General features: G+C 24.0%; 1 protein-coding gene across 2 annotated transcripts in view; it reads left to right on the top strand.

Annotated features, from left to right (window-relative positions):
• The first annotated feature begins 1338 nt into the window (after positions 1–1338).
• LOC145184131 (uncharacterized) overlaps positions 1339–19719 on the top strand; it is a 215289-nt gene continuing 196908 nt past the window's right edge. Inside the window, exons 1-7 of one of the 2 annotated variants that reach the window (XM_090076298.1) lie at positions 1339–1552; positions 3456–3587; positions 6828–7088; positions 7177–7197; positions 7954–7974; positions 14798–15085; positions 18424–18516. In XM_090076298.1, coding sequence (XP_089932424.1) covers positions 1507–1552; positions 3456–3587; positions 6828–7088; positions 7177–7197; positions 7954–7974; positions 14798–15085; positions 18424–18516 — 862 coding nt within the window. In that variant the 5' untranslated portion in view covers positions 1339–1506. The remainder of the gene's footprint in view (positions 1553–3455; positions 3588–6827; positions 7089–7176; positions 7198–7953; positions 7975–14797; positions 15086–18423; positions 18517–19719) is intronic. The other variant, XM_090076285.1, reaches the window with a different exon arrangement.

Here is a 19719-nt window from a genome sequence, read left to right as displayed (position 1 = left end):
CATAGGAAATCAGGGTGATATTCAACCGATGGAGGTAGATGATGCTATAAATGAAAGTGCCAACAAAATTCTTCCAGATGACACCTTTATTGGTCCGGACGAGAAGGAACGCGAAGTTCATATCTTTGATTTCATTGATAACATTTGTATATAGTATATATGTTTTATTTTTCGTTATTATACTATAACATTAATTCAGCTACATTAAAACCAAAGCAAATACAGAGCATAAGTCAAATTTTTATTTTTCTTATACCCATTAACTTTTAGGAACGCGCACACTTTAAGAAAGTATTGAAATAAGCATATTTTATAAGAAATATGCTTAAGCTTAAGCATATTTTTGAGCCTCTTTTAACTTTTTGCATAAGCATACCCGAGCCTGTTTCAAAAATTTCATATGCTTATAAAAAAAAAAACATGTAACCCTATTGAAAAATTGAATTGCTTAGACAAAATATGGCACAAAGGGTGCTTTACGTGCGAAGTGTGCCACATGACTTTGAGTATGGAAACATACCAAGATTGTAAAAAATTACCTTATTGTAAGATGCATCATCCTTTAATAAAGATTACTACAGTGGCTGATACCCCTGTTGGTAAGTTTTTTGACATAAACACACACATTTAAATGATTTATTGCTAACTATTTTTAAACCATAATTACATTGAGTTATTAGTTTTTATCTATTTGAAAATATTTGTAATATGAACTTAACTAGAAAATTTGTTTGCAAATTTTAATATTACTTTGATATGTTTCAAGTGACTATTTATTTTGAAAAATAATCAAATATCTCATTTAAGCCACTGCACTTCCTTCTTTGATCTGAGAAGAAAGAGAAGAGTATAGATGAATATTTTTTACTGTTAAAATTTGATAGCTTTTTATGTTTAAGTAGGCTAAATGTTGGCTTGATAAACTCTATTGTCTTTGGTTTTTTTTTTAAAAACAAAAAACGTATAAAAGGTTTTTAGTTGTTGATTGTCTTCTGACACTATGTGTAAAAAAAACATGGTATTGCCCAATCTGGCAATACAATACATTTGGACGAGTAAGTTGTTCAGATATAGATTAGATTAAGATTGAATTTGATAAGTTTTTTATGCAAGTTTTTTATGCAAATTGCAAACTTTTTTAATTAGACTTTTAGATCTTATTTAAAGTCTTTCAATTCCCCTTTGATATTTTTTTAACTTTAATATTATTGATAATTCCTCTAATACATTTTATGCTCATGATTACATTTCTTTGTTTTTAGTTGCTGATGCAAAGCGTATCAAACTTGGTGAATGAATTTATTTCTTAAATATTTTATTCTTTTATTATATAACAATTTCATTCAAAGTTATTTAATCTTTAATCATTTGAGTAAAGACTCATTCAGTTTCTTATTTACTCAGTTTTTATTCATACTTAAACAATTATTTAGTTCTCCTCTCATTTGATTTTTTGAGATAATTTATTTTTCAATTGTGCATTGTTTATGCTCATTATTAACTATTATGATTTTTCTGTTCTTTATTCCAGATGCAGAACAATATAAACATGGTAAGCAAGTTAATGTCAAAGTATATTTTGAATAAAATATTTTTAAATTAAAAAGAAGTTGATGAAATTTTATAAAAATTTCAACACCACCTTTTAAGACCTGTTAAAACCGCATGCAAAACTCAAAAGATTAGAAATAGGTAGTTGTGATAATGTTACCTTTTCTGGCATGAAGTCATGAAGTCTAGAAGAGTTGTAATAGGTTTTATTGGATATCAAATCTTTCAATTTAGGAAAGTTTTGGTACAATGTTAGATGTTATCTTTTAAAAAATAGAGTAGCCATGTATGTATGTATGTATGTATGTATGTATGTATGTATGTATGTATGTATGTATGTATGTATGTATGTATGTATGTATGTATGTATGTATGTATGTATGTATGTATGTATGTATGTGTAAGTGTGTGTGTGTGTCTGTATGTATGTATGTATGTATGTATGTATGTATGTATGTATGTATGTATGTATGTATGTATGTATGTATGTATGTATGTATGTATGTATGTATGTATGTATGTATGTGTGTATGTATGTGTAAGTGTGTGTATATGTATGTATGTATGTATGTATGTATGTATGTATGTATGTATGTATGTATGTATGTATGTATGTATGTATGTATGTATGTATGTATGTATGTATGTATGTATGTATGTATGTATGTATGTATGTATGTATGTATGTATGTATGTATGTATGTATGTATGTATGTATGTATGTATGTATGTATGTATGTATGTATGTATGTATGTATGCATGTATATATGCATGTATGTATGTATGTATGTATGTATGTTTGTGTGTATGTATGTATGTATGTATGTATGTATGTATGTATGTATGTATGTATGTATGTATGTATGTATGTATGTGTGTGTATGTATGTATGTATGTATGTATGCTAGAAAAAAAGTAAAAGTAAAAGCAAGCATGTTCTAAGTAATTCCCACTAGAAAACTAAGATAAGGTGATATAATGAAAATGGGATGATATTAAAGATTTATAAAATAGAGAGGTAGGGAGGGGTGGTAGGAAGAGGAAGAAAAAAAATAGAAATTTGAAAATATAAAGTTTTATTTCTTTTGCTGCAGTTCTTCTGTTTTAAATACATGTCTTCTGAAGTGTTAAAAAATATATAAACATGGAGCTTTTACGAAAAATTATTTCCGTTTCTCTTGAAATTTATTAGAAACTTAGTTTGAAGAAAGTTTCAATGGAGTTTAACATAAAAAAAGCCAGCATATTATGGCTGACAGATCAGGACAAAATGCCTGAGCTGTTGTATCACCATAATACAAAAAAGATCTTAGAGCCGATAAATGTTGTTTTAGGCAGTTGAAACCACTTTTTGTTGCTTATTATTTCTGTAATAACATATAAAACCAAATCTGTAGAAGAGTACAGTTTTCTCATAAAGTTTAATGCTTATGAATTTTCAAATATATCTTTGATTAATACTTAAATATGAAAATTTTCATGAAAACCATTTTTTGTGAACATGTCATTTCTACATTACATGATTGATTATTTTTGAAGCTGTGTTAAAAAGAAAATCAGTTTTTTATTCCTTGATGCTTTCTCAAAGAAGGACTCTCAGCTTGTTTTTATTACATTAAGTAGTAAATAACAGTAATACAGTAACAATCTAATATGAATACTCAGTTACATAACATTCATTTACAGGAAATTATAAACAATTTTTTGTTTTAATACCACCAAAAATTATTGATTATCTGTTACATTTAACTTCCTTCTCCCTTATGCTTGCCACCTTTTCATTATAAGTTTATTGGAGATTTTGTTGTGTTAGTCAATCTTTCATATAAATATAATTTAAACAACTTAAAATATGTATTAAAATATAATAATTTACAGAACACTTTTGCTTTTGGCACACTAGGTTCTATGGGTAACAGCTGCTGCATTAAAACAAAGGATGAACAAAGTATTGTTGACACCCAAGAACTTAAAAATACTTTACAAAATGATACTGACACAAACATGGCATCAGGAAGTTCTTTGGATCAAGAAGGTACAAGAAATGCTTAAGAACTTTATTTTTTTTATTAAGGAAAATTTAAGTTTTACTGACAAAATAATTCTTATACATGTTTTAGGTTTTCAGTTTTCAGCATCTTTTATTTTTAACAAATATCGGTAGTTTTTCTTATAATACCTATAAAATGATCTAATGCATTTAAATAACATGTCATTTACTAGTTTCAGTTTTTCAAACAATTTTCATTGCTACTTAAATTTAACACATGAATGAAGTTTTCTCTGTGTTTTGACTAAAATATTAAGACTAAGAATTTAAAGCTATTTGACTGTAATCTTCCCTTAAAAAATTGATTTGAGTATATTAAGATATTTCCTTATGTAACAAAACAAAAAAAAAGAGGTTGCATAAATTAAAGTTTTTTTCAGCTGAAGAGAAATTTTACTTACAGAGTGTTTTTAACGTTTAGCAACTGAAGATGCACAAAGCTACCACCTAAACATAAAAAAATTATGCTTCAAACAAAACTCTGAGTTTTTGAATTTTTATTAAGTCAGAAAGCATACAGAATGTCATACTGTGGAGAAAATATCATGAGTCTCTAATGTATGATGTTTTAGTAAGTGCATTGAAAAAGAAAAATAGGTTAAAAGCAAGTACAACTTCAACTTTTTAATAACCAAAAGCTTTTAACAATTATTTACATAAAGATTTTTTTTAAATGTAAAAGAATTTTTTTAGTTAAAGATAAATTTTTTAACTAAAAAATTTTTTTAAATTTTTTCAACATTTTAAAAAATAAAAGATAAAAAGTAAAGTATATATTTTTTGAAAGAACATAAATTTCTCATTACATCAATAACAAAAACTTCATATTTTGAACAAAAAACTTCTTTTAATTGCATTTTATAGTGTGTTTCTGTTTTTTATTTTAATGGCATTTCTTATGATAATTTAAAAGCTGGAACTTGCTATATTGCTTGGATGTATTTGGTTTGAGAGGGTTTTTCATGAAATTCATTGATTGTTAACATGTCATCTCTAAGTTACATGGTTAATGATTTTAAATTTTGTTTTAAAAAAGAAGATTTGTTTTTTTATTCATTATAGTTTTGTTAAAAAAAAAAACACTTCCTATTTGTTTTTATTATTTTATTAGTAAATAACACTTATATAGTTGCAATCTAAGATGATTAATCATTTATATAAAACTCATTTATAGGAAATTATAAATAGCTTTAGGTTTTTATGTCACCAAAATTATTTATCTGTTACATATAATTCCATTTCCCCTTATATTTGCCAGCTTTTTTATTATAAGTTTATTGCTAGTCCTTCATATAAGCAAAATTTAAATAATGAATTTTATTGGTTTAATTGTCAAGGAGTTTCTACTGCAGCAAGTTGTTTATATCATAAAGGTCCAAGAAATGCTTCAGACTTTTATTTTACTAATAAGAAAAACTTTAGTTTTTATGACAAATTAAATCTAACACTTGTTTTAGGTTTTTTAGTTTTCACCATCTTTTATTTTTAGCAAACATTGATAATTTTTCATATAATAAAATGATCAAATGTATTTAAGTAAGAACACTGTCAATATTCAAAACCATGTATAATCAATTGACAAAGCCGCATTGTTGAAATACAAGCAACCTGAGATGCAACCTGGATATTCAAAATTGTTAATGATTTTTAAAAAATTTTATGATTTAATATTATGATTCAATTGTAATTTGTTATTCTTTTTTTTTTTTTTTTTATTTAAAAAAAAGTTGTTTAGGACAAGAAAACCTTTGATTAAGATTAAATCCTTCAAAATCACCCTTGACAATTTTAATATTATTATTTACAACAATTTTTGATCAAAAGTTGTTCATTTCTTAGATCTTGTTTTCCTAAAGTTGTTAGTGAACTTTAAATGATGAAATGCATTTTGTAAAAATTTATCAAATTTATTTAACTAATTCACACATGAAGTTTAACACATGAAGTTTTCTCTGTGTTCTGACTAAAATGTTACACTATCGTAGTGTAATCTTCCCTTAAAAAGTTAATTTGAATAGTTTTTTTAATATAACAAAACAAACAAAAGGGTGCATAAGTTGAATTTTTTTTCAGGTGAAGAGAAGCTTAGCTTACTTTTAATGTTTAGCAAATGCAAATATTTCTCAAATTATTTTTTTTTGTTTTTATGAAAATTGTATTCTTTTTATGCAATGGAGCACTCAAAATTAAGTTTATGTGTAAAATGCATTAGTTAGTTACTGATTACACAAACTAATTATTATAAACTGGTTATAATAATATATTGGCTAATCTCACAATATTCAAAATCAGAATTAAATTTGTCATTAATCTTAAGCATTTTTTAAATTATAAATTCTCACAAATAAAAAATGACTCAATATACTTAGTAAAGTGATAGCTATAAAATCATTTTATAAAATATATAATAATTAAATATATAATATTTCTTAAACTTATAGAGTATTTTTAATATTTAGCAAATGAAAATTTTTCTTAAATTATTTTTCTGTTTTTAGAAATATTATACTGTGTTAATGTAAACACTGAAATTTAATTCCACAATGTGGAAAGTGCATTGAATAATAACTGATTTCACAAAATAAATATTATAAACATGTTATATTACAATGTTAAAAAATAAAATTGAATGTGTCAACAATCTAAGTATTTTTTAAAGTTACAAGCAAATAAAACTTCTAAAGGGCATAGCTACCTCCTTCAAACATGCTTCAAACTTCAGATAAAAATCAGCATGGATATTTTATGAAAAAAATCGGATATTTTATGAAAAAAATAAAATAATATTTGAAGAAGATAAGTTTTGAATATTCTTTCCCCTTTTTTATCTTTTTATTTTATTGAAATCTTTTACCTGTTTGGAGTAATACCCATATAAATATAATTCAGTGTAGAAGAAATTCACAATGAGAATAACAATGAGCAACCAAAATTGGAAATAATCCTTTGAAGGATTAAAGAAATATGAAGAGAAAAATTTTTCTGCATAAAATGACTTTTAAAATAGTGGATTTTATTTATTGTAAATGTTAGAGCTTTACTAACATGAATGGTAAAAGCTTTAACAATTATGTAAGCACTGCAAATAATTGTCTTAATAGATATTTGTGGCAATTGCATCTTTAAGTAAAGAAATTTTTAAAAAGTGTAAGAATAGATTGAAATATGTATTATAGTAAGGTATATTATTACTTTATTTGCAAATGCTAAGCTGCTTCTATTTAGGTTTGGATGCAAAAGTAAAGAATATTTTAATTGAGAAAGTGACAAACTGGAAAAAATTTGCACATCTTACTGAATGTAGCGATAAGGTGAATGCTATTGTTGAGCAAATAGATCATGATGTGACTGGAGGAGATAAGTCTAAAGCGGAAAGATTTCTAACAATTCTTGTTGAGCTCCACCCAAATGATTACATAACTTATATACAGAAATCTCTGAAAGCTATGGGAAGGAATGATTTGCATCTATGTATAGCCTCTATATGTGAGTTTCTAACATTTCTTGCAGGTTTTGTTATTCTTTATGTGATCTCCACAATTAACTATTATAACTATCTTTATTTTATTTTCAGATGCAGAGCAACAAAAGATTTGTAAGCTAATTTATTTTAGAATGTTTATTTTTACTTTAATAGACTTTTGATAATTATAATACCAAGTAATAATAGATGATGATGATGATGATGATGATGATGATGATGATGATGATGATGATGATGATGATGATGATGATGATGATGATGATGATGATGATGATGATGATGATGATGATGATGATGATGATGATGATGATGATGATGATGATGATGATGATGATGATGATGATGATGATGATGATGATGATGATGATGATGATGATGATGATGATGATGATGATGATGATGATGATGATGATGATGATGATGATGATGATGATGATGATGATGATGATGATGATGATGATGATGATGATGATGATGATGATGATGATGATGATGATGATGATGATGATGATGATGATGATGATGTCAATATTTAGTATACTTTTTTAGTGATTTCAGTAGAGAACTATTTTTGTTTATTATTTTTTAGTGATTTATTTAGATTGTGTTTCATACTTTTTTTTTAAATATAATATTATTGATAATTTCTTCAATAAATTTCATGTCATAGTTACTTTTTATATGAGTTTCTGATCTGAATTTTGTTAGATGATTTGATTTCTTAAATTTTTTATTCATTTATTATAAAAAAAATTTTATTCTAATTTTATTCAAAGTCTATTATAATTTCAGTACGAAAGATAATACATTCTCCTATCATGTATTCATTAGAAAACTTTTATAGTTTTTTTCTGTTCTTTTTTACAGATGCAGAACAGCATAAAGATGGTAAGCAAATTAATGTCTAATTATATTTTGAATAAAATATTTTTCTGTTATAATAAACTATGTAAAATTAAAAAGAAGTTGACAAAATTTTATAAAGATTTTAACACCACCTTTTTATACCTTTTTTTAAACCTCAATCGAAGCTCAAAAGATTAAAAATAGCTAGTTGTGAAATTGTTACCTTTTCTGTCAAAGTCATGATGTCTAAAGGATTTGTGATAGGCTTTATTGAGATCCAATCCTAGAAATTAAGAAAGTGCATTGAAATGTCAGATTTTAGCATCTTTTAAAAATAGAATAGCCTGACCAATACAAAACATTTTCTCTGTTAGAACATTCAAAGTAAGACAATTGTAAAAGGTTTTTGTGGGTTTTATAAGAGATATAAAAACAAACTGAATGTTATACTAAAATTGCAGTTTCTTATCACAATCATGATTTTACACAATAAACTTTTTGTTGTTATCACGTCCATTTTTTTGCAAATTTATCATTTATTGTCACTAATGATCTGGCATCATAGTTTGAAATTATGGAATGATATTATTAATTTCATTCCATTGAAACTATGGTGGGTGACCTTTGTACAAGTTTAGTAATATCTTTTTTCTCTACCTTTACTGTTAGCTAATATAAAAACTGTCATTTCTGTTGTTGTGATTATTATCATTTTTGCTATTAATGCTATTAATGTTATTATTATTTTTGTTGTTTATATTGTTGTTGTTGTAATTGTTATAATTATTATTATTTTTATTATTATTATTATTGTTTTAATTCTTACCAGTATTATTTTTAACTTTGTTATTACTTTTACTTTTACTATTATTATTATTATTATTATTGTTATTATTATTATTATTATTATTATTATTATTATTATTATTATTATTATTATTATTATTATTATTATTATTATTATTTATATTATTATTTATATTTTAATTATAGTTAATAATAACTACTATTATTACCACTATAATTACTAATTTTAAGTTATTATACATAAGTATAGCTTTAAAAAATATTTCTTCATGTTTTAATTTTTTAGTTTACTTATTACTATTATTATTGCTATTATCAAAAAAAATTTTTTCTTTGTAAAAATGCATTTGATCACCTTGAAAAACATCAAATTTATGGTTGTTTTTAAAAGGGGCTGAAGCTACTCTGTGATTTTTGGAGTTTTTTTTAGAATATTTAATAAAAAAATTTTATTAGGTTTAAAAAAAAATATATCCAACTTACAAAATTTAATTATGTAACAAAAATTTCTCCGTTAAAAATGATGGAAAAAGTAAACTTGGTGATTTTCAAAGGAGATTTGGGGAATTTTCTTAAAAAACTCAGTTTGTTGATATAAAAGAATTTTATATAATTTTTATGAGTTTACAATTTAAGAAAAAAAAAAAAACAAACTTAAAATCAGATTAAACTTAAGTATTTTACTATTTTTTATATTATTATTTCTTAAGTATTAAAGTTTGTATTAAATTTAAAATATAAGTAAAATTTAGTCTCATCTCTATTTTATATAAAAATTCTTTTATAAAAGTTCTGAAATTGTATATTTGATTAATGACCTTTAAAAGGTTTTACTTAAACATCGCTCATTCAACCTGTTTGTGCATTTTTTTAGACCTAAATTAGCTTATGGCAGATAAAATTGGTCTTTTACAAGATGATTTTACTTTATAATATTATAAAGGATGATTTTTTATAATATTTGGTATTAGTTCATTTTTAATAAAGCAGTTTTAAAATATTTTTTATAATATGTTATTATATATCTATATCTATCTATGTATATATAAATCTATCAATGTGTATACACACACACACACACACACACACACACACACACACACACACACACACACACACACACACACACACACACACACAGATAGATAGATATAGAGAAATGGAGATATAGAGATATAGAGATATAGAGATATAGAGATATAGAGATATAAAGATATGAAGATATGAAGATATAAAGATATAAAGATATAAAGATATAAAGATATAAAGATATGAAGATATGAAGATATAGAGATATAGAGATATAGATATATAGAGATATTGATATAGATATATAGATATAGATATAGATATAGATAGATATTACAAAAATAAAATTAAAATTGATTTAAGTAAGTAAAAACTCTTTCATTGTTTTTAGAAAAAAGAAACTTACTCCTCCTAAACTATCCATGGTAGTTTAACTCATAAAGTTTTCTCTGTGTTGAACTGAAAGTTTTCTCTGTGTTCTGAACTGAAAGTTTTCTCTGTGTTCTGAACTGAAAGTTTTCTCTGTGTTCTTGAACTGCATAAGTTAAATTTTTCTTCAGGTAAAGAGAAACTTAACTTACAAAGCGCTTTCAAAATTTAGCAAATGCAAATATTTCTCAAATGATTTTTCTGTTTTTATGAATGTTGCACTATCTTTATGTAATGGAACACTTAAAGTTTATTTCATATGTAAAGTGCATTATTTATTAACTGATTACAAAAAAACAAATATTATAAACATTAACATATTGACAACTTTTATAATAAAGTATACAAACTGCTGTGTATTTAATATACTAAAACTGCTAGTTTCACATCAGTTGTACCTTTTTTTTTTGAAATCTTTTTCCTGTTTGAACTAACACCTATTTTTTATTAATCAAGCAATCAAGACAAAGTGATATAATGAGAATAAAAAGTGGGAAAATATTAAAGATTAGTAAAATAAGAAAGAGAGTGATAGTAAAAGAGGAAAACAAAAGGGAACTTTAAAAATGCTAAACTTTTTTCCTCCTGCGACTTTGATTTTTTTTTCTGCTTCTGTTTTAAATACATATTTCTTCTGAAGTATAAAAAAATATATAAACATAAAACAATCATGAAAAAATTTTTTTTGAAATTTTTATGAGAAAGTTAATTTAAAGAAAGTAAATATTGATGGCTGACAAACCAGGACAAAATGATTGAGCTAATTTATAACCATAGCATGGTTAGTTCTTTCCAAAACAAAATTCTTCATGTTGAATTGAGAAAATTTGGTTTTGTACATTAAATTGCTGTTACATTTTAACTTTTCTGGGAGTTTTTTAAATTTTTTAAAATTTTTACAGGTTTAAACACTAACGTTGTAAATTGGCATTTTAATTACATGTATATGGTAAATAAACGTAAATCAAAGAGTTCACATAAAACACAAATGAAATTCAGAAAAACTCTTTGCACACAGTTGTTGAGTATACTCAAATTTTTGTTTAAATCTGATTTTTTCTTTCCATTAAAGTGTTGTATTTATAATGTGCATTGTTGAACAACAGTATCAGTAACTTTGAATTTAAATTTTCTGTTTATCATGAAATTTCTATTATTGCTAGTATTCTTCTTTTAGGATAAACTGTTAAAACACCAATCTGCAATTGATAACATTTTAAAAGCAACATTTTAAAGTAAAATGTTTCTTAAACTGACTGTGAAGAAATTATTCTCAGCTCTTTCATATAATTTACAACTGTGACATTTACAGTACTTGTAAATGGGTTGTAATTTATAGAAGTTGATAAACCAATGAAGTAGTTCATCTCATGATGCCATCTGAGATACTCTACTTTTAAAATTATTTTTGCAATGGTGATCTGATAATTTTTTTTTAAAGAATGAGCATTGTCAGTCAAAAACCTTACTGTCATTGTTGCTGCTGAGAAAAAATTTTTTGCGTGAAATGCAAAACCTTTGTTAATCATCATAAGAAATAATTTTCATTTGAACATTGAAACCTTGTAGGATGTGGTTGTAAAAAGTTTACCAAACCAGTTTCTCGTTTAAAACTAAATAACTTTTTACTGGATTACTAATATTCAGACCAGAAAACACAACTTTTGGTTTATTTATAAGGCAGTTCCTAACAACAATCTACAAAATATTTATGAATATTCTCAAAAAGTTGCTCATCTTTGGTTAGAATTGAGTATAATCTTTGTTATACTCAATTCTAACCAAATATACTAATTCTAACCAATTCTAACCAAAGGTGAGCTGTTCCAAAAAAAAACAAACTCTGTGCCGGGTGTTAGTACAATCCCACAGGATCTTCTCATACAAAAACTGAAATAAAACTATTTTGTTCAAAAAAAAAAAGTTGCATTGGAAAATTCTTAGTTTTTATCATAAAAAAGAAAAATAATAGAATTTACAGAATTTTACAGCATTAAAAATAATCTAAATGAGCATGGAAAGTTCCACAGATAATATATCTTGTACAGGAATAGACAAATACAGAACTACAACTCTTGTACAGAACTACACAAATGAAAAAAGAGGTGTAAAAGGCAATCCAAAAGGTACTAAGTTGAATATGCTTTTCAAGAACAATTAGTTCTCCAGGTAATCATAATAGAAGAACAAATTAAGTTTTTGGATTATTAAAATAGTCCCATAATTTATTATTAATAAATTATATGTAAGTTAACAAAATAATTCAATGTGTTTACTAAAGTCATATGAAGAAATTCATTTAAAAAAATATATATATATGTATTAAATTTATATTAACAGAACATTTTTGCTTTTAACACACTAGGTTCAATTAACATTTACCTATGAAATGTCCAATTACCTATGAAATGATCAAATGTAAGATTAGATAATAGAGCATTGTCAATATTCAGTACCATGCATGTAAACATACCACACAAATAAATTATTAACAAAACAGATTGTTGAAAATACAAGCAACCTGCGATAAAATGACCTGAATTTTTTTAGTTTATCCTATAGTTCTTCAACAATCTTTTGAAGATAATTGTTTCTTATTCGTATCAATTATTTTTTATGTTTGTATATGCATGCATATCTATATATGTGTTGATTTTTATGTTATACATACATACATACATACATACATACATACATACATACATACATACATACATACATACATACATACATACATACATACATACATACATACATACATACATACATACATACATACATACATACATGTATATGTATATTCTGCTGTTTACATTACTTTTGTTATGATTGATTTTTTAGACAAAGTTTTCCAAGATTCAGAACTGCTGTTGAAATTAGGGTGTTTTTTATCAGTTAATCTGCTTAGTGTTTAGTCTTCAATCTTTTAATTACTGAATTTAAGGATATATACTGAATTTAAGGCGAAAGATGTAAGTTTTAAATCTTTATGAGCTATAAAATATTATGATAAGTAAGCGCCACAGGTTACTTAAGTTTTTTTTTATTTTAAAATTGGACCTGATGATATATATTTTGTGACCACAAGCTTCTTTTTAGTGGCAGGCTAAAATATTGTCTAGAAATTTAAAAGCAAATTAAATGAAGCAGAAAACAAAATAATGAATATTTTTTATTTATAAAAATGCTCAAAACAGGCAGAATGCTTCATGCTTTTTAACCGTTCAGTAAAAAGGATTTTTCTTAACATGAATGCAAGAAACATTTTTTTAAAATAAAAGCCTAGTTGCTAAAAATAGTTGTAAAAAATAATTTTTAAATTATATTTTTATAAATTATAAACTATTTACAATGAACAGAGCTTTTTTTTTTTTTTTTTTTAATAAGTTCAAAGTTAAGCTAGCAGTTGTTTTTCCTTTTTTCCTTAAAATAAAGTGCTAACTCTTCTCCTTAATTGCTGCTTACAAGTTGTTGCTTATTGCTAACAAGTGAGCATGAAAAAGATTTTGTAGACAAGTTCAGTTGTTTGAAAATTCTTTGAAAAATATATGAATAACTTAAAATAACAAATAAAAATGTTTGAATAACAAATAAAAATGTTTGAATATTCTCATCAAAATACTATAAAGATCAATTTTACATTTTTTCTCAAAAAAAGTTTGGCAGGTTTGTTCTTTAAGAAATTGTCTAAAAAATGTTTATTCTCAATCTCAGGTGTCACTTTATGTGGTAGTTACTCTTTCTCTTCAGTGTTAACTCTAGTTATAACAACTATTAGTATCATTTTTTTCCTGGTCCACAGTCAAGATTTGAACTTATTAAGTTTTCAGATTTTTTTTATTGAATATTATTGTACATTAAACATTATAAATCTTAGAATATTCTTTTGACACACTAGGTTTAATGGGTAATACTTCAGTTAAAGCAACTAATAAACAAAGCATGTGTTGACTCACATTTTCGAAGAGACTGAGACTGAGTTTATTGATTAAAGATTTTTGGTTTGATTGAATTCTTGCTTATTGTTTATCAATCAGTTTATGTTGTTCTTGTATTTTCAACAAAGGGTTGCTACCCCTTCTCATTCTCTTATGATTAGCAAATTAATTGGTGTAAATCTAATTTACATTTATATATGCAGGTATTTTACTGAAAAAAACATTTAGGTAGTGACTTTTTCATGAACACTTCATTCATATAAGTCTTCTTCAATTAACATTATTTTACTTGTTTCTTACATTTGTAAGAAATTATCAAGAATTTTACATTTTTATGTCACCAATTGTAAGTGCTGTTGCATTCAGTTTCATTCACCCTCATATTTGCATCTTATTCACAATAAGATTAGTACAGGAGAAAGTATTTGTATCAGTTTTTTTGTTTCAATTCATTTAAATAAAGTTAAAGAGCATACACTTTTAGGCACTTCTTTCATTTTCAAGTAGTTCATGCTGATGAGAGCTGTGATTCAATGATTTATTGTGTCAGTTAAACCACTGTATTTTGTAGTACTAAAAGTGATAATGAAACACATTTGAATGTATATGTTTGTTGATTGAATTACTTAAAACATAGTTGACAATAAATATTTTTTATTTAGGAATGGATGCAAAAGTATTGAACATTTTAAAAGATAAGGTGGCATCAGAATGGAAAATATTTGCATTTTGCACTGGTTTAAATGATATGGCTGCTGTTGTTGACCAAATAGATCATGATGTGGATATTAGTCAGAAAGGTCATGATGATTTGACAAGAGAAAAGTCTAAAATTGAATATTTCTTAAAGAAACTTTATCAACAACGTCCAAATGAATACAGAACTTGCATTCAGAATTCTTTGAAAGTTATGAGAAGGAATGATGTTTTACATGATATAGATTTGTTGGGTGAGTTACTTTTAGTTTTAGTCTTTCTTCAAATAATTGTAAGTTGGAGAAAATTTTATAGAAAACCTTTTTTCTTGAAAAGTTGTTTTTCTTAAATTATTGAATTTTTAAAATAGTTTTTTTAAATAATTAATTAAACAAGTCTTGAATTAGTCTAGTGTAAGTAAAGAATTATAAGTTATAATAAAAGTCCATAAACTCTTTATCTATTTTATTTCAATATGATATTACTGAAGTTGAGTGAATTTTACTGGAATTTTTTTTCATTTATTCAATCTCCTAAAATGTCAATGTTACCCCATTACTGTTTTTAACATTGAGACATGTCTAAATGTAATTGTAACTAGTTACAATTAAGTGATAATATCAAATCTGCAAACATGGCAAAAATATCACAGCAGAAATCAGCATGTTCTTTAAAAATTTTCAAAAGCACAAACACTACAATTATATGAATAGAAAAATTAACTTACAAGAGACTTACAAAACTGTCTTTAATCTCTTCAGCAAGAATGTTAGTACAGATATTAGCACTTGTATAGAAATATAATTATTCTATATTAATTTTTCTATAATAATTTGCAGTTAAAATTTAGATTGTAAAATGTTTTCAGTGAGATACAAGCAGCAAAGAGGATGATAAATAATAGAGTAAAAAACTTTCAGAAGAAATAATTTGAAGAAATAAAATTTAAGGAATACAAATAAAGTCAAAAAAAATGATGAAAAATAAATAACTTGATTTTCTTGATTTAATAATGTTGTATTTTTTACATGATTCCAAATAAAGTGGGAATAATTTTTAGTTCATTTTTTTTTAAGTAAAATCAATTTTTCTGAAAAATTAAGATTAATTTATTTTTTCAAAAACACTGAAATTTTTTGACAAAAGAATAAAAGTGAAGAATAAGTTATGTAAGGATTGAAGAAACATGCAAAAAAATTATTATAAGCAAGCTTTGTTTTATTTCATTTTTCATTTCAAATTCAAACAATTCAAATGAGGCTTTAATATTTTTTAATTCAGAAAAATCATTTAAAAAAAAAGAAAAAAGAAAGAATTTTTTTTTATTTAAAAAATACATTATTTAGAATAAAAATAAATAAATTGCAAACATAAGTACAAAAATATATTTTAAAAAAGTTAAAAGTTAAGGAAAATTTAAAATTTAAATATAAACTTCAAAATAAAAAAAAAAATGAACAAAGATTAAACTTAGTATCTTGTAAAATTTTCTTTTCTTCTAATAAATTCATCCATTCAGTTTGGTATACAATCAACCAAATTAAAACAATCGTTTGAGGAGCAATGTTGAGATGATGAGTTACAGTTTTAAATAAGTCATTTTTGTTGAATAATTGCTGTTTTGCAAGCTGTTGGTTCAACCAAGATAATAAATTTTCAATGCAATTGAGTTCTGGGCTGTAACAAACAAAGTCTGATTTTGTTTTATTATAACCATTTATTGCATGATGACATGGGGCATTATCTTATTAAAAAGTTAGATCTTTATTTGGTTTATCAAAAATATATGTATGGATGGCTAAAGATAGTCACCAAGAATTTCAACCTCACAGCATTCAAACTAACATTGAACAAGTGAAAATTCAGACACTTCATATGAAATACAAGTCCAAATACCAATTGAACCACCACCTTACATTGTTCATTTTAGCACACAATCTTTGCTGTATTTTTATCTGGTTTTTTGGCAAAGCATAACTCAACCCTTAGCTTGAATTATGCTTTACCGAAATTATCAAACTCAACATTTATCTCCACTAAACAACACATTGTTATTATTATTATTTTTATTATTACTATTATTATTATTTATTATTATTATTATTATTTATTATTATTATTATTATTATTATTATTATTATTATTATTATTATTATTATTATTATTATTATTATTATTATTATTATTATTATTAATATTATTGTTGTTATTATTATTATTATTATTACTATTATTTTTATTATTATTATTATTATTATTATTAATATTATTAATATTATTGTTGTTATTATTATTATTATTATTATTATATTATTATTATTATTATTATTATTATTATTATTATTATTATTATTATTATTATTATTATTATTGTTAATATTATTGTTGTTATTATTATTATTATATTGTTATTATATTATTATTATTATTATTATTATTATTATTATTATTATTATTATTATTATTATTATTATTATTATTATTACTATTGTTATTATTATTACTATTGTTATTATTATTATTGTTATTATTATTATTTTTATTTTTTTTATTATTATTATTTCTATGGTGATCTCATCTTTTTTTTAAAGAATTGGCGCCCTCAGTCAAAAACCTTACTGTCACTGTTACTGCTGACAAAAAAAATTTGCATGAAATGCAAAAACTTTTTTTCAAACCTTATCATCATGAGAATGCTTAATTTTCAAGTGAACATTGAAACCTGTTGGTTGTAATTAGCAATGTAAACCTTTTGCTAACATGAAGACTTCTGATTTTTATGATTGTTATGATGATTCAATTGTAATTTATTCTTTTTTTTTAAAAAAAAAAGATGTTTAGGACAAGAAAACGGTTGATTAAGATTAAATCCTTCAAAATCACCCTTGACAGTTTTAAACATTATTTACAATAATTTTTGATCAAAAGTTGTTCATTTCTAAAATCTTGTTTTCCTAAAGTTGTTAGTGAACTTTAAATGATGAAAAGCATTTTGTAAAAGTTTATCAAATTTATTTAATTAATTTACAAGTTTAACACATGAAGTTTTCTCTTTGTTCTGACTAAAATGTTACACTATCGGAGTGTAATCTTCCCTTAAAAAGTTAATTTGAATAGTTTTTTTAACATAACAAAACAAACAAAAGGGTGCACAAGTTGAATTTTTTTTCAGGTGAAGAACTTATAGGATGCTTTTAAAGTTTAGATAATGCAAATATTTCTCAAATTATTTTTTTTTGTTTTTATGAAAATTGTATTGTCTTTATGCAAATGGAGCACTCAAAATTAATTTCATGTGTAAAATGCATTAATTAGTAATTGATTACGCAAAATAATCCTTATAAACTGGTTATAATAATATATTGGCTAATCTCACAATATTAAAAATCAGAAGTGAATATTTTAACAATCTTAAGCATTTTTTAAATTATATATTCTAATAATAAATTCTCCCAAATAAAAAAATCTTTTAATACTTTGCAGATTTATAAAATGATAAAATATACTTAGTAAAGTGATACCTATAAAATCATTTTAAAAAATATATAAAATATAATATTTTACAGAATATTGTTTCTTTTGGGCACACTAGATTCAATGGGTAACACCTGGCAGATTAAAGCAAATTATGAACAACTACACAATGATGCTAGCACATCATTAGCAAGTTATTTGGACCATGAAGGTATGAGATGCTTAAGAATATTATTTTATCATTAGGGAAAATTTCAGTTTTTATGAGAAAATAATTCTAAAACTTGTTTTAGGTTTACAATTTTCACTTTTCTTTCAACAAGGTTGCACAAGTTAAATTTTTTTTCAGTTGAAGAGAAATTTAATTTATAAAGTATTTTTAACATTTTTGCAAACTTATAAAGTATTTTTAATATTTAACAAATGCAAACTTTTCTTAAATTATTTTTCTTTTTTTAGAAATATTATATTACTGTTATATATTAAATATATATTATGTGATAAGGTTCAACTCAAAATTAATTCCACAATGTGGAAAGTGCATTGATTAATAAATGATTACATAAAATAATTATTATAAACATGTTATATTAATATATTAGCAAATCTCACGATGTTAAAAGTTAAAACTGAATGTGTTAAAAATCTAAGTATTTTTTAAAGTTACAAGCAAATAAAACTTCTAAAGGGCATAGCTATCTCCTTCAAACATGCTTCAAACTTCAGATAAAAATCTACATATTTGGATATTTTATGAATGAAATAAAATAATATTTGAAGAAGATAAATTTAAAAAAATTCTTTCCCCTTTTTATCTTTTTTTTTTTTTGAAATCTTTGACCTGTTTGGAGTAATATCTATTTTTCCTCCAAGCTACCAAGATAAAGTGATAAAATAAGATAACAAACACAAAGCCAGATAATAAAAATTAATAAAATAGGGAAGAAGGGGGGGAGAGGTATTAAAGAGAAGAAAAAATAGAAATTTGAAAATGTTAATTTTTATTACTTCTGCTACCAGGCTTCTGTTTTAAAGGCATATCTTCTTAATTAAAAAAAAATATTTAAAAACTGGTTTCTAATATATGTTAACAAATCTCACAATGTTAAAAATCAGAAATTTGAATGTGTCAACTTTCTTAGTAATTTTTTTTTAAAGTTAAAAGAAATTTTTCAAAAATTTCAAACTTAATTCATATTAAGTTTAACAATTATTTTTTAGCTAAAGTTACTTAGACAAACAATCAACATAATATACACAGCAGTATAAAAACTGCTGTGTATTTATTTTGATTGTTTGTCTAAGTAACTTTAGCTAAAAAATAAATTTCTGCATTAAGATCGTAGGTCATTAATTAAGGTTATGATTTAATTATATTAACAATTAATATATATTATTATTTCTTTATTCTATT

The sequence above is a fragment of the Hydra viridissima genome, unplaced genomic scaffold, assembly GCF_058129835.1.
Source record: "Hydra viridissima isolate aposymbiotic clone 2 unplaced genomic scaffold, HvirCarnegie_v1 scaffold_1, whole genome shotgun sequence".
Taxonomy (NCBI): domain Eukaryota; kingdom Metazoa; phylum Cnidaria; class Hydrozoa; order Anthoathecata; family Hydridae; genus Hydra; species Hydra viridissima.
The sequence above is the reverse complement of the archived record's forward strand: the minus strand, read 5'-3'. Positions and strand labels throughout refer to the sequence as shown.